This window comes from Lipotes vexillifer, unplaced genomic scaffold, assembly GCF_000442215.2.
Source record: "Lipotes vexillifer unplaced genomic scaffold, Lipotes_vexillifer_v1.1 scaffold386, whole genome shotgun sequence".
Classification (NCBI taxonomy): Eukaryota; Metazoa; Chordata; class Mammalia; order Artiodactyla; family Lipotidae; genus Lipotes; species Lipotes vexillifer.
This window is the reverse complement of record NW_006772588.1, coordinates 399,444-415,982: the sequence shown is the minus strand read 5'-3', so window position 1 is coordinate 415,982 and position 16,539 is coordinate 399,444. Positions and strand designations below refer to the sequence as shown.

The 16,539-nt window shown below is 42.4% G+C and overlaps 1 protein-coding gene across 1 annotated transcript in view; it reads left to right on the top strand.

The window, feature by feature from the left end:
- The window catches only part of LOC103069416 (growth hormone receptor), a 759,777-nt gene that overhangs the window by 726,098 nt on the left and 17,140 nt on the right, over positions 1–16,539 (top strand). The window contains exons 8-10 of the mRNA XM_007447633.1: positions 177–306; positions 7,104–7,276; positions 11,631–11,809. Of these exons, the coding sequence (XP_007447695.1) occupies positions 177–306; positions 7,104–7,276; positions 11,631–11,809 (482 nt within the window). The remainder of the gene's footprint in view (positions 1–176; positions 307–7,103; positions 7,277–11,630; positions 11,810–16,539) is intronic.

Sequence of the window (16,539 nt, the reverse complement as noted above, 5' to 3'; positions counted from 1 at the left end):
CCTGGAATCGGGGCTGACAGAGAAATAACTGGCAGCCAGCAGTTCTGTAGCTGTGACCCAAGAAAACAGCATTTCTAGAAGAAATGGTTGTTCTTGACCGCTTTAAGTATGTGTTTCATTAGGACCATCTGTTACCCTCCCAATATCATGCCTTGCCTTTTCTCTTTATTCTGCAGATTCTTCCGGGAAGCCTAAATTCACCAAGTGCCGTTCACCTGAACTAGAGACTTTCTCATGCCACTGGACAGATGGGGTTCATCATGGTTTACAGAGCCCAGGATCCATACAGCTGTTCTATATCAGAAGGTGCAGGCTTCATGCCTTTCTGACTTTTCTCTTCTACGGATTTTCTCATTAAAACGTATTGAGTCACATTCAGTGGTAGGAACGGAAATAACCTATTTTGGTGACCTAAATGCATTCACCCATTCATTTATTCAAAAATATTAATTAAGCCCTTACTCTGTGTTGGGTACTGTTTTAGGCCCTGGAGATACAGTAGTGATTACAAAAAGATAAAGTCCCTGGTCTCATGGAGATTTGTTTCCAGTGGGGGAAGACAGACAAAAAAATGTTTTAATTAAAAAATTAAATGTCAGCTGGCAACATGGTTAAGAAAAGTAAAGCCAGAAAGAGAGTTAGCACTGTGTAAATATATGCATGTGCTTGAGAGTGTCTGAGGATGAGTGTGTGAAGGTATGAGTGAGCATGTTTGTGAGTGCAAGAATGTGTGTATGTAAAAGTGGGTACAAGTGTGACTGTGCATGAATGTGGGAAGGTGGGTGAGTATGCACGTGTGAATATGTGTGAGGGTGTGTGGTTGTGCATGAGTGTCTGTATGTGTAAATGTGCGTGAGCATATGGGGGGGTGAACAAAGTGAGTGTGCATGAGTATGTGTATATGTCAGGAGCTCGGGTGACATCTTAAATGAGGAGGTCATCGGAGGCCTCTCTGTGGTGCATTATAGCGGAGACATAAATGACGTGAGAGAGGCCATGTGAGTATCTGGGGGAAAGACTGTCCAGACAGAGGAAATTGCAAGTGCAAAGGCCCTGAGGCCAATGTGGCAGGTTGGAAGAAAGCAGGAGGCCGGATGGTACAAGGTGGTAGACAGGGAGAGTAATGGGGGAGAAGTCAGAGGGTTAGCAGGGCCAAACTGAGACGAGCCTTGCAGGCCACGGCACAGCCTACTTTCTCTGTGGTGGGAAGCCATAGGGTTTTTTTTTAATGTTTTTAAAGATGTGTGTTTTAAAAGACTGGTTCCTATGTAGAAAATAGACTATGTCCCTGTTAAATTAGTTACATTCAGTGAGGGACTGTGATGCTTCTCTCTTCCATTTTTACTGATGGTCCTGTAAAATAACACGGGAAGAGTGAAACAAAGATCTTCCAACATGATCACCACCCAAGTCCTTTATTTCTTACCCCTCACCTGGCACGATCTCCATTTCTGTTTACTCTCATGTTGTACCTTTTTGCTTCTAAAATTTTAGGCTCAAACACTCTATCATCTCCTCTTTTCCACCCAACCCCCAGGGAAGGCCTAATCCAAGATGCAAGATTAGTGGAGACCCCTGATGTGAGGTGGTCATCTGTCCAAGGATGGTGCTGTCAGTCCCCCAGAGGAGCGGGGAAAGGAAAGGTAGAGGCAGCAGGCAGTTAAGGGCATGAGCTCAGGGCCAACCATCTCGCATTTCAGCCTGGCTCCGGCCCTCGCTCACAGAGTGGTGCTGGGCAGATTAGTCAGTCTGTCAACAATTCAGCCGCCTCATTTGCAAAATGGAGATAATAGACCTTGCCACATGGCTTCTTGTGAGGCTTCTATTAACTAATCCATGAAAAACACTTATCGCGGTGCTTGGTGACAAGCATAGTAAGTACTGAATAAATGGTAGCTGCTATCCTTATTATTGGTAGCGTGATAATAATTTAAAATAATATAGAATTCTAATTGCTGGGCTACAAAAGTGATTTTTGATTCTTTACTGCTTATGATTATTGGTGTGCTATAAGACCATTTTTAATGCAGAGCTGGATGCTTAATTTGCAAATAAATACTGTGAATTAGCAACTAGGACTGGCCTTAGTCACCTTCCAGGTGTGTGAGAGGTCTCTCAGATGTACCCCAAAGGGCACACAAAGATGAGATGGTTGGGCACCAAATGCACTTTTTTTTCCCAGCAAGGCTGATACTGCAGAGAGGTAGGGGCCGGTTGACAAAGCTGATTTGAATACATACATTTGGACAGGAAGCTAAAATGTCTGGTAGCACTTTTGAATATCCTCTGAAATTATTGTTAAATGAAGAGAGACTTAGTAGGTTCAGTTTTCATACTTTTGCTTCAGCAACTTAGAGCTCAATCAAAACAAAATACACTGTTATTCATACTGGCACAACTAACTAAAATAAAAGAGAGAAATAGCAGTTGGGCCCACTTTATGAAAATAGATTTTCACCACCCTAGTATTCACCAAGTTTGAACCTGAGTAAAAAGATCCAAAAGGATGCAGCCTTCACAAATATATATTTGTCCCTTACCCTCATCCATCAGGGCCACATACCTTTGCCTCCAGGCCTTCTCAGCACAGCCCAGGCTTTTCAGCATCCCTAGTCCAAACCCAGCCCCGTGCCAGTAGAGATGCCACTAAAAGTGTGACGAGGTGGGGGAAAGTCTTGGATCTCTTCAGAAAGACGTCATCAATTATTGTCCTAGTAGAGTTTGGGATCCCAGGGGAAGAAATTGTCACATCCTCAAACCCCCTAAGTACAACCTCATAATTAGGGCCTACCAAACTGGCAAAATCAGTGTTTTGTGTTTTCTCTATAAGCATTTAACTATTTTGAATATCTTAGCCAAAATAACATGAGCGCCTAGCCCGGTTTCTCTGGAAAGGGGAGAATTAAGGGAATTAGGAGTATCAGGAATATACTTTATCAGGACTGCACCAATTAAGAGGACAAATGTGTTGCCTTCATGTTACCCACTTACACAAAGCGGAAAATACAAATGCATTTTCTGACTCTTGTCATTGTTTCTTAGAATTCAGTTCCCAGGCAACTCCTGGGACTATAGAATCATGACTCCCCATCCCTGATACAGAGATGAAACTGTGACATGTTGTCATCCAGAGCCAGAGCACTGGAGGCTGGGAGGAGAAGGGGGGGGCTGATGCACTCCCGGCCTGCCTTGGTAGCTAAAGCACAAGGGAATCTAAACACGTCGGGCCCAGAGGACAGACGCAGAGGCAGCTGCAGGCTTGGCTGGCTCTGCTCCTGGCCAGGTGAGCTGGGGGAAGAGGCAGCCAGTTCAGAACAGTCTGTGCCACCCTGTGATGGAGACTGTGCCCAATTCAGCCTCTGAGCTTGGAGGGGACTCAGCAAGAATGCAAATCACAGACCTGGCAAAAAGAGGCTCTGGGAGCCTGTCAGCATGCTCTGCTCTCAGCCTTTTGCCTGCAGATGCCTCGTTTTCAAAGAAGTGGGCGTGTGAAGATTCAGTCTCAAAGATTCTCTCTCCCCCACCAAACCCCCTCCCCAAATCACCCTGGCTTTTGAAAAGAAAGTTTCTTTTCCATGCAAGGTGGTGGGGGAAATTAGAAAGGAGAAAGAGCCAGTTTTACTTTCTTTTCTTTTTTTAAGGAATATGTTAAATTTTAAGCCTAAAACGCATGATCTGGAGATAATGAAAACAGTTGCCCTTAGAACATAAATGATGTTGTATTTTTTTTTTTATTTCTCTTCCAATTGGTTACCTTTAGGTGGAAAGCATTTCTTCTGCTCTTTCTTCTGATTTTTATTGATAGGCTCTTGCTATAGTTCTCACCTGTATGTCACAAGCCAGTCTGGGAGCGAACCTAAAGCACTTAAGTGTAGGGAGTAGCTTCCATAAACGGGCTTTGGTCATCTGTAGAGAAATTCAACCCAGTGAAGGCAGGCAACAGAGTATCTGTTTTGTGAGTCCATTTGATTTTTGTTTTGTTTTGTTTTTTTTGCGGTACACGGGCCTCTCACTGCTGTGGCCTCTCCCGTTGCGGAGCACAGGCTCCGGACGCGCGGACGCGCAGGCTCAGCGGCCATGGCTCACGGGCCCAGCCGCTCCGCGGCATGTGGGCTCTTCCCGGACCGGGGCACGAACCCGTGTCCCCTGCATCGGCAGGCGGACTCTCAACCACTACGCCACCCGGGAAGACCCCATTTTTTTTCTCTAAATTTAATAGTTTAAAAAGAAGTGTTAAATATGTATTTAAAATAAAATTCAACTTCAGTTAGTGAGGGAGGGGGTTGGGAGTTGTGTTTTGAGCTAGCTCTTCTGGATCTATTGTGCTTAAGATAAGTGCTTTAAGTCGTTTGTTCCGTGGAGCTAATGGGTTGGGGACAATCTAAACAGTGTTTTTCATACAGTCCCCATGGGGACCAGGGCGCTGACAAGCCAAAGTTGAGAAACTGTGTGAAATACACAGAGCTAACCTCCCTATTACAAATCCAGACCTGCTAAGCACTAGAATGTTTTAATAGTAACTTTAATACTGTCAATTATGCTAAATACATTTGATATGTCCTTTACTGTTATATGGAAGCCTCATTTCCTGGGCAATCTCTTAAACCATTCTCTTTACTATACTCTTATTTTGTTTGAAAGCCAAGATAAAACAAACCATACCATGCTTCAATGACCCACCTATCAATATTTCTTTTTTATCTTTTTCCTATTCTAAACACATACACACAATACACACGATTCTTACTTCTACCCTCTACCCACTTAATTTTCCCATCGGAGATGAATCTCCCTCTCATCCAAGAGCATGCAGCTTTTGAGAATCTCAACCAGAAATTAAGCAACAGTTCACTGTCCATGTTAATCCCAAGTTCTTTCCAACAGCTGACAAGCAGCTGTCTCAAGGACCCCCTGATGTTACACAACTTTCCTCCTAGTGCCAAACTTGGGAAACAGCTGTAACGAAGGAAACATGTGTCTTCTCCCAGCTCTTCATCCTGCCTTCCCACAGCCTGCAGGGTCCTTGCTGTCCACTGCTGCCCAGCACCCGCCCCCCTGGGGTGATGCTCACAGACCTCCACAGTCTGGCCTGCCAGCCCCAAGCGCCTCAGCCGACACAAGGTCGTTCCTACCCGCTTCTCCCTCAGCCACAGATTACCTGGCTTTATGTCTCCTTGACTTATAGACCCCCTTCTGGGCCGATAGCCTAGTGAAGAGTAAGTAAATAATCAATTACCCCACCTAAGTAGCAATTCTAATTTAAGAAAGTTTTTCCCAATTATATTCCATTGCCTTCTGTTCTCTCTCTTCCTTTCCCTGTTGCCATCTGTTAAACTTTTACCCATCTTCAAGATTGCTAAAAACACCACCTCCACCTTGAAGCCTTCCATGAGCAGCCAAGAGCAATCATTCCCTCTTCTAACTCCAGTGAGTACTATGTGTAAACACTTAGCCACACTGCTTTGTAATACAGTTTCTCCGTCATTCCCCTGAGGCAGGAGTAGTTCACATGAATCCCACATAATAGCTGGCACAGTGTTTTATATATAATCAATGCTTATGAAACATCAGGATACTGAATAAAGGGGACAAAAAAAGAAAGTACTCAGATGGTAATTTCCGAGTCGTCTTCTAGCCTGAAGGTAGTGATCAAGTCTTATTCATCATTATAGCCACACAGTGCTAGTGCCAGCTATAATGCTTACATGCTGCTTGCATTGGAGACACCCGGTGATGGCTTGCTGAATTCACTCATTCAGTCAGGCAAGCAGATGGGAAATGTGAGGAGAGCTTGTGTCACGTTATCTCACATGTTTGCTCAGTTCCCGCTGGGATGGACTTGAGTCTGAGCGATCTTTTGCTTGCTCGGCAGTTTTGTTCAGGTCCCCTTAGCAGCTGATCAGGGAATATCCTTTCCCCAAACTGACGTCCTCCCACGGTGAACTTCCCGGCATCTCTTTTCTCTTCGACACACATCCTGCTGTTGTTCTAAGTCATCTGGGTAAATGATGCTTTCTGTAGACTGGGATAGAGGTGAATAACTCTATGGTAGAATTTAAATATGGAGATGTAGCTTTTCTGATTTCTTCAGTGTTCTCCATGTGTCCATCTATCCTTCATGACTTGTTTTGTTTGTTCTTATCTGATCAAAGATATAGGAAACGATGAACGTGTTCTTTGTAGAGAAACCAAAAAAGGAACTGATAGGCAAACACATTGATTCAGTTCAGCCCATTTTTGTTTTCCTTTTTTTTGATATTGTAATTAAATGTCCATTTCTATTTACAAAATAGAGAAGAAAAATGCTTTCTCAGTTTGGAGAATTTTTTTTAATTTCTGGGTTCATGGCTTTTGTCTCTTTTATGAGTAGAGGGGAAAATCCTAGGACTCCCATGTTTCTTAAAGGTTACCTGGATGTCCAGCATGTTTGAAATGTTCCCGTGGCTCTTCATGTAATTAAGGAAAAAAATCAGGAGAATGGGAAGGAGTTCAAGGCAACAGGAAACCATCCCCCCCCCCAAACAATGGACAGCTTTGGGGAGATGGACACAGGATGCAGCAGTTCAGAGCAGGGCGGTAGCCAATTTTCCACTTCAGGGCCACCCAAATCTCCACATCACTCAGCCTGCAGAACACCATCAGTGTGCTGCCTCAGTTTCTTCCACCGTAAGTTGGGGGAATACCCAGGTTTAAAGACTCAGCTATTCTCTGGGAACCTCTATAGTTTGGGGGTTGACTCTCTGCAGTATTTTAATAAAGGAACATTTTTAAACCTTCGTAAGCCTGAGAACCCTCATCTGCAGAATGGGGACAATGAAGTAACTGCCAATAAATCACTTAATTTAGGAGCTGGCACATTATGCGCAGTCAATGAAGGGATGCTTTTGGTATAGGCAGAAGCACCAAATGGCCTTCTGTCGGTCTACAGACACTGATCATCAATCCACAGATGTGTTACTTCTTGGAAATGGTGCCACTAAGATACTTGCTCATAACATAGTCGTGTCCCAATTTATTGAATCTGACTGCCAAGCACCTTGCTCTGGCTTAAGCTATGGCATGATTTGGGGGAACAATTCATCCTTTTTTACCCTCCATTTCAGGAGCACTCAAGAATGGACTCAAGAATGGAAAGAATGCCCCGATTATGTCTCTGCTGGAGAAAACAGCTGTTACTTTAATTCATCTTATACCTCCATTTGGATCCCCTACTGTATCAAGCTAACTAGCAATGGTGATACTGTGGATCAAAAGTGTTTCTCTGTTGAGGAAATAGGTAAATCACAGGTTTGTGTTTTATTTGACATGGCTTTAGATTAAATAAGTGGGGAAGGCTGCGAAGTCCAAGTGTATGCAAATAGGAAGGCTGTGTCATTGCACTCTGTAGAGGGATGGAGGTCTCCTTTACAGTGCATGAGATCAGCTGGTGAACAAGAGAGAAAGGGCAGAGGGAGCTTGGGTTGGCTCTAACATGAAAACAGTCTGGCAGTAAATGTTGTAAAGAAAAGAATAGGAGTTTTATGGAGTCTTTTCCTCGAGAAGGTCTCTAAAGCTGGGTTGTATTCTTGTGTGCCGCTGCAAGGGACAAACTCAATGCACTTTTAAGATTCCTTCTCTCCTAATGATTTGGCATGATTATTATATTCTGATCTACTGAAATACATTGGCCTTGATCTCTGTCATTGCTATAATAAAGGCCTAGATTTTCTTTACCACAAGGCATAATCATTCTGGAATTTTACATTGACAGAACAGCCAAAATCAGTTTAAAGACACGTTTATAAGATCTCAGAATAAACACTGGAGGTAATCAGCTCAGTGAACGAAGTGAAAGGTCCAAGCAGCTTATCCCTTGCCCATCATGTAGACACAGGGGAAATGAAACAAAACAAACAACCATAATTGGCATATTCATGTTTATACTATAATAGTATAAACAGCTAAACAGAAAGAATCAAAGAAGGACCATGAGTAGCTGACATTGGTGCCTCAGATCTATCCACAAAGCTCATTTGTTGCTTATAGGAATTCCTTGGAGCCTCTCTCAGATGTGTTGTTCTTGTGTGTGGTTTCCCAGGCATCAGCAGACTGGAAGAGCCAGAGAGAGTGTGGGTAGAAGTTGCAGATGGAAACAAGTAAATCTGATAGCCTGACTTTGAGGGAGAAGATTGAGAAAACTGCACCAAGCAGAAAAGAGAACCCAATTATACGGTTTAGAGGAACTATTCGTGCATACGCCCTAACATCAATAGATGTAGCTGTCTAGTGGCTACATGGGTAGTGGAAAGACTACTGTGTCAAGACCCGTGTTCTAACCCTGTCCCTGCCAAGAGCCAGCCCCACTCGTTTACTTGGCTGACTTTCACCGAGTGCTTGCCATGAGCCGGGCACTGTGCTGGGTGTGTTGGCTACAGAACGAGTAAGACGCAGTCAAGTAGGGAAATCAGGCAGGTTAACAAGTAATTGTGATACAGCACAATAGGTGCCGGACTCAAGGTGTGTGGAATGCACAGCAAGCCGAGGTTGTGGCCAGAGGTGTGAATGATTGACTGGGCCTGAGGGATGAGAAAGGGCTGCACAGAGATGGTGACCAGTTCAGTTACTTCTTAAAGCATCAGCAGGAGTTGCCAGTTATACAAGATGGACTGTGTCTTCCAACAGCGACTAAGTTCCAAAAGTGACAAACAGCACAGAATGTTCACAGACTCGGGAGCAGTTTGGCAGGCCTGACTCGCTGGCCAGAGAAATCATCAATTGATCTTGTGTACCCCACAAAGGAATTTGGACTTTACCTTACTGCCCAGGGGTACATTTGAGGATGCTTAAGCAGGGAAATGACCTCAGGATATTTATTGCTAACACTTACAAAGCATTTACCATAGATCAGGTATGATAACTGTGTGAGATAGGTTCTATTATAATCCCCATTTTACAGATGATGAAACTGATCCCCAAAGCAGGGGATCAATGACTAGCTCAAGGTCAGACAGCTGGTAGGCAGAGCTGAGATTTGAACCTAAGCAGCATATCTCCAGAGCCCATGCTCTTAACCTCAAAGCCATACAGCATGGTACTATTGTCTCAGGGGAATTCGTCTTGCTGCAGTGTAGAGGGTAGATTGGAATAGCACAGACTAGAGAGGTATGGGGATTAGAAGACTTTGTGATAATCAAGGCAAAAGATGATGACGGGCAGAGTTACCATGAAAGCAGGGAGGGAGGGAGCTGAGAGTGAGAGACAACAAAGAACTGAGGTGAGCCTAGGTCTGAGGATGACAGTCACAAGCCTCAGCTTCCTCATGTATTATGAATGTATCCTACTAGACCTCACAGGGCTCGTCTTTGGATTTAAAGTCATATATTACTTAGGCATTTGTCATTCATTCAGTTTATTCAGCCAATCGTTGAGTCTCTTGCTTGGACCAGGCAGTGTTCTAGGTGCTGGGGACAGAAAACGTCTGCCCTAGTGGGACATTTTCCCAGTGAGGGTGGAAAGAGGCCATGCTGCGAAGAGAGATAACCTCGGGAGGGAGAAAAGCATGCTGGAGAGGTTGCAGTGGTAGCGTTGTCAGAGTCAGACACGGCTTCACCGAGACGGCGACACTTGAGTGAAAAAGGAACTGAGAGAACAGTCACGTGTCCACCTGAGGGAAGAGGGCACAGGAAGGGTAAAGATCCTGAAGCGGGAGCATGCCTTTGCTCTCTCAAGGAGCAGCATGGGGTAGCGAGGGGATACACAGAGAGCGAGGAGGCGCGTGGTCATGGACCAGGTCCCAGCGGTCAGAGGGTCAAAGCTAAGGTACCCTTTAAGCCATTGTGTGACTTTGGCTTTCATCTGGAGTGAGATAGGAAGCCTTTGGAAGACTTTAAATGATGAGTGATATGACCTAACTTAAGATGACCACCATGTCCACAGTATTGAGGGCTGTGTTGAGAATAGACTGAAGGGGGACAAGGACCACAGGAAGAGACTAGTTGGGAGGCTAATGCAGCAACAACAACAGCAACAACAAAAATGATGATGGCTAGGACCAGGTTGGAGCCATGCAGGTGATGAGAAGTGGGTGGATTTGGGGAATATCTTGAAAGTACAGCTGACAGAATGTGGGATGGTGAAAAAAAAGATGAGTCCGGGGGCTTCCCTGGTGGCGCAGTGGTTGGGAGTCCGCCTGCCGATGCGGGGGACGCGGGTTCGTGCCCCGGTCCGGGAGGATCCCACGTGCCGCGGAGCGGCTGGGCCCGTGAGCCATGGCCGCTGAGCCTGCGCGTCCGGAGCCTGTGCTCCGCAACGGGAGAGGCTACAACAGTGAGAGGCCCGCGTACTGCAAAAAAAAAAAAAAGATGAGTCCGGGAAGAGTTGAATTTTTATCCTGAGCAACTGGAGGAATGGAGTCGCCATTAACAGAACCAGGGAAGGCAGAAGAGGAGCAAGCTTCAGGCAGAAGACTTGCCTTTGAATGCATTCAGTTTCAGATGCTTTTTAAACATCTCAGGGTGTTTCTCACACCGTAATGTGTCAACTAAGGCACCTCGAAATAAGCATAAAAGTAAGGAAGAGGTTATTATTATGCTCATAACGGTGGTACTGAGCCTTCTCAAAAAGGACCCAGTTCTATTTCCTCTGTTTAAAGTAGACAGGAAGATTTGTAAGATGCAACATGAGTAATAAGTTGGAGAAAATTTTGCGTTAAAAATATTTTTATAGTTCAGTCATATAAAGGGTTAAGCTTTGGTTTTCAGAATTCATCAGTCCCCAACAAATCCAGAAAGATGAGGTATAACTATCATGATGTGGGTAGCTTAGCTATTTTGCAAATCCCTTCAATTTAATTTCCAAAATGTGGTCATGATTAGTCAAATTGGGACTTTCTCATTTTTTTATAAAGTAGTATCCACTCCACAGTGGTCAGTAGCATGCAGTTAAGTAAAACACAGAAAACACTGATTCATTACCATTTGAGAGAGCAGTGTAATGCCTTCATTTTATATCTGAAGAAATGATCACATGTGGCTAGGAAGACAAGCTAAGGAGTATTTACTGAGTGTTTGGAAGGATTGTGCGTCTGTAGCCGTAAAGAAGTGGCAAAGACAAGAAATGAGAAAGAAAATAAGAAAGATCTTGCCCCAGGTCCCATACAGCTTGGAAGAAAAAAGATTTCTCCACCCCTAGTTCCAAAACAGCAACATGTTTAAATACCATAGATCTTTCTGACTCTCTCTTCCTTCAGTTCTGAGTTAAAGTGAATTCCTTTGCCAAAATCCCAAAGTATTAATCCTATCAGAGCCAAAAGAAGTGTGAAACATGGCAAATCTTTAAGAATAGCTATAGATCAGATTTTAGACTCAAAAAGAAGTTTTTTATAGGGGCTTTTTTTTAAGTTAAAAACAGATCACCCTTAAGTTAAAAAATGATTCACTTTGTTGTAAAGCAGAAACTAACACACCATTGTAAACCAATTATACTCCAATAAAGATGTTAAAAAAAAAATGATACTCTCCCATAAAGTGGGAATATTGGAAGAATTAAGAGTTTGAATAATAAAAATGTATAAAGTAACAGTCTCTTCGGAAGAAAGCATTCCACTAATATCGAGCTGTGTCTGTGTACTAATTCTCTGTTGAAATGCCCAGTGCAACCAGATCCACCCATTGGCCTCAACTGGACTTTACTGAACATCAGTTTAACAGGGATTCATGCAGATATCCAAGTGAGATGGGAACCACCACCAAATGCAGATGTTCAGAAGGGATGGATAGTCCTGGAGTATGAACTGCAATACAAAGAAGTAAATGAGACCCAGTGGAAAATGGTAAGATATCATTACATGTCACATTTAAAAATCCTTTGACTTTTCTTCTTTTTAGTTTAACAACCCCCGCTCATTTATAGACTTCCTTTTGACTTAATACCACATGCCCATGCTATATGCTCTCTAATTGCTTACTTGAGAAAAATGGATATAATCAGTAAAATATCATCTTGGAATTCTTTAAGACAGCAAATGCTTACATGGAGTTTTATACAGAAACCTGTGGAAGGAAAGGAAAACTATATTTCCCCAGTCATCACTGGTATCCAGTTGAACTTCAGAACAATATCGTGCACTCTAGCCACTTAGCTGCCTTTGAGGATGTGGCTAAACATGGGAAGGGTTATGATCAAGGTCAACAGTGAGCTGTGGCTAAATATTGTCCCATGATTTTAGTTGCTACTCTTCACCAGACTCCCATTAAAATATGTTCTTGAGTGACTCCAGGAGGGAAACAGAGGAGGAGGGAATCAATCCCCTAGAGGTTTCAGAAGGATGTTTTGTTACATACCTCAAAGGAAAATCAAGCTAAGAGGTTTTTATGTAAGCAAGTGGCATGGTACTGGTTGACCTCTGAACCCCACACTTCCTTGCCAAGTGTATGGGAACTGGGCACTTCGATAAAGTCCACATGGCACACAACAAGGAGAAACCAGGATTATCATGCTGCTCCCAATGTAACCAATTCTAAATGAGTCTAGCCACAGCCACAGGCCTGGCCAAGCCAAGTGGTTTCTGGCTGGTCACCAGGTCGTGCCCAGCAGCCCGGCACAGCCTCACTCCCAGAATTTTGAGACACTGGGCCCTGTCCATTGAGTGAACTGCTGAGGAAGAAGCCAGTTTTGTCATTAGAGGAAAGTTAAGCTTAGAGCAGCTGTGCACAGTTAAATATTGGGCTTCAAGGTTCTGTTTGCAGAATCATTTTAATTTAGATATCTGTTCCATAACTTGGTGCAGAAAAGCTTGGCTGGATGCTGAGTCAAACAAGGCTTTCTAAATTCAAGCTTCAGTCAAACATTCGTTCAGCAACCAGGTATTGAAATAACTACCGTGCACGAGGCACGGTGCTAGGCATCCCAGGGCAGCAGTTCCCAAGGTGTAAACTTTGGACCCCTGAGGGACACCCTTTCAGGGAGTCCACAAGCTCAAGACTATTTTCATAATAATACTAGAATGTTCTTTCCTTTTTTCACTGTGTCGAGATTTACACAGTTGGTACAAACACAATGGTGGAAACACTGCTGCTGCCTTAGCACAAATCAAGGCAGTAATTCCAAATCGTACTGACAGTCACTGCATTCTTCACCACCGTGCACTCACAGTTAAGAAGCGGTGAGCACGGCTGGGGGGAAGGTAGTTTCACATAAGAATGTCCTCGATGAAGCTGCGTATATTATTAATTTTATTAAATCACGACTTCTGAGTATGTAGCTTTTTAATCTTCTGTGCGACACATGGGAAGTACACATAAAGCACTGCAGCTACATACTGAGGTGTGGTTGCTTATCTTGAGAAAAGGCATTTAAACACCTGAGTTGCCTGCTAGAACTAGCTGCTTTTTGCTTGGAATACCATTTTTACTTTGAAAGAATAACTGATAAACAGCTGGATGGCTTTTCATATTTGAGTTGGCAAATACTTGGCGACATTTCTTGAAAAAGTGAACTTAACACTTAAGAAAAACAATTGACAGTATTTGTTGCCAAGGAGAAAATTTGAGCTTTCAAGGTTAAATTCGAATTTTGGAAAACTTGCCATCTGCAGCTGTGAGCTTGATAGCTTCCCCAACCTTTGAAGATCTCCTAATGAGATCAATGGTGATATAAGCAAAAGTGAGGTTTTTTTAAAACATTGTATAGTGAAATGTGTGAACATTTAGAAAATCTGCATAACTCAGTGAACAATATTTTCCAAATGACCAGTACGTACTGTAACCAAAACCACACATGGGGAAATGATCCATTCAAAGTACTAGATGGAATGGTGGATTTTAATATAATGAAGTATGAAAGATTCATTGATAGAGTTTCAGGTTCCACATTGCAACTAACCTTTAAGAAAATACCACTTACTGAGTTTTTTTGTTGGTGTTAAAGAAGAATATATACAGTCATCTGAAAAGAGTATTAAAATATCTCTTCCATTTCCTAACTATATATCTGTGAGACCAAGTTTTATTTATGCACCTCAACCAAAACAACACATCCTAGCAGTTTTAATTCAGAGACAGTTGTAAAAATACAGCCATTGAGCCAGATATTAAAGAGCTTTGCAAAAATGTAAAACAATGTCATTTTTCTCACTATAATTCTATTCTTTCAGAAAGTACAATAATTTTTATAAAAACGTTAACATAAAATCTATTATTTTAATTTTGAAATTAGTATTTTTAAAATTCTCATTTTCAGTTTCTAGTATGGTAAATAGTGAAAGGTATAACCCAAAAAAACCAAAATCTTTAGGATTCTCAATCATTTTTAAGAGTGTGGAGGAGACCTGAAACAAAAAAAAGTTTGACAGCCTAGAAAAAGCAAAGATGTAAATCAGAACATTAGCACACAAACTGAGTGCTGATAGTTTGAACCCAGAAAGTCCATGGCCTGTAGTTCTGTCCCAGCCGAGGCACTGATAGGGATCACACACTCTGAGCCAGGTGCGTGGGAGCATGGGACTCGGTCGACCATTCAGGGCTGCATCCCAACTTGGCTTTGCGGCACTTTTCATTGCATCCCTGCTAAATCTCATCAGATAAGTCCAAAGGGGTCAATTAACTATTACTTTGCTTACCTTTTATAAATGAAGTTACAAATTCATGATATTTATAAGTTTGGTAATTTGCAAGGTATCTCAGAATTGTCATGAGTATCAAGGGCCCATCTATAAGAATTGACCTCTCTTGAAGAACTTACATTCTACTTGGTTACGAGAACAAGAGGCATAAGCATAAAAAGAAGAGAGGGTTTTAAGTCAAGGGGGAAAAGGCTAATGTTTGTTGCTTGTATCAGGAATTCATGTTACATTTGACAATATTGAATTTGGTATTACTATGCCCATTTTTAACGTATTAAACACATTTTGAATATAAAAGTAATTCTAATGACCATATAGTTGCTTACAACTATTTACCTGCTAAACCAAGTTAAGAGTTTGTTGGCTTTTATCTTTTTTAAGACTTAATGGGTGGCGTAGAATTATCCACAATGTGTTGGCCATCTCTTGAGTACCCGCTATATACCTGGTATTGTGCTGGGCTTTGGAAATGTAAAGAAAATGAAGGCATCGTTTGCCCCCCAGGGAATTTGCAGTATAATACAGAAATTAGAGCAATGAATTAAAAGAAGTAATATGTGTACTACCTGGCAGGATGGAGTAGGGATAATTGCCAGAAGAGGCTTCTTAGAATATCAGCAGTACTTGCGCTGAGAATTAGCCAAGAATAGGCTTTCCCTCATAGGAAGGTGGCAGGGAGCAGGGCGGGTATTAGGAGCCCTGTGAGCAAATTTGAGTTTGGTGTGGCTGGTGTGGAAGGGTGAGGGAAGATGGAGAGGGGGCTATGGGTCGAATGGCTGAGGGTCCCTTTTTGGTTTTGTTATTAATGAAATCTGTAAAGAAATAGTACTGGTGACAGTGACAGAGAAATGAGGGCTTCAAGAATGGAAACATAGGCTTTTTTAAATAGTTTAAGAAAAATAATAAAATGAATTTAATATTCAGAAGCATTTTAGGTATACAAATATTCCATATATTAAGCACCTATAAAAGATGCAAACTAACCATTCTGTGTGCATAGGAGAAAAAAAGAGGTACTTTGTGAGCAGAAACTAACTGAGGTGAAGGGAAATTTGTTTTAGAAGCTGAAGGCCCAGGCTCTGACTTAATAAAACAAATTATGAGAATCTTATTTATGTGATAAAACCCATGCTGTTGAAGAAGAGAATGTTCCTAATTTTCTATAAACAGGAACAAGATGTTCTACCCAAAAACACAAGAAAAGCACATATTGTGTACCTGCTTTGAATATTTGACTTGGAGGAAAACACCATCATTAGTTGTGTCTAACCTCTTTGATAGCAACATGTCTTAAAGGTCTAATAGCCTCACCTACCCTTCCCTGGGAAGGTGAAGGAACATCCTGGCCTTCAGGGTTGTGGAATCCTGTTGGTTGCTACCAAAGGCCTCCAGTGACTTTTCTTCACAAATTTTGAAAGCAAACTGTTTTGAGGTGGCTTTAAGCCTTCTAGAGCAAGCTGATAGAATTGTTTGCAAGTTTAATTAAGACAACTATGATTTTTCTAGGACACTTTCCAATTCTGTGATCATATGAATGACTACCCAGGATTTCCAAAGAACAGATATAGATACAGGAAATATGTTTGTTTCTTTCTGTTCTGATGTCTTTATATAAGAATGTAATATCCCAAAGGGTAGGCAGCGTATCTGTAATCTTTATAATTCCTCCATTCACTATAATTCTATTATGCTTTGATCTTAGTAGAATATCTGATGCAAAGATATAGCTGCATTTCTTTAAACAAGTCTATCATATCTTTGTGTTTATACCAAAATAAATTTGAAGACTACTCCCCATTTAACAAAATGATTCTTTTTTTTTTACCTTTTTTTTTTTTTTTCGTGGTACGTGGGCCTCTCACTGCTGTGGCCTCTCCTGTTGCGGAGCACAGGCTCCGGACGCGCAGGCTCAGCGGCCATGGCTCACGGGCCCAGCCACC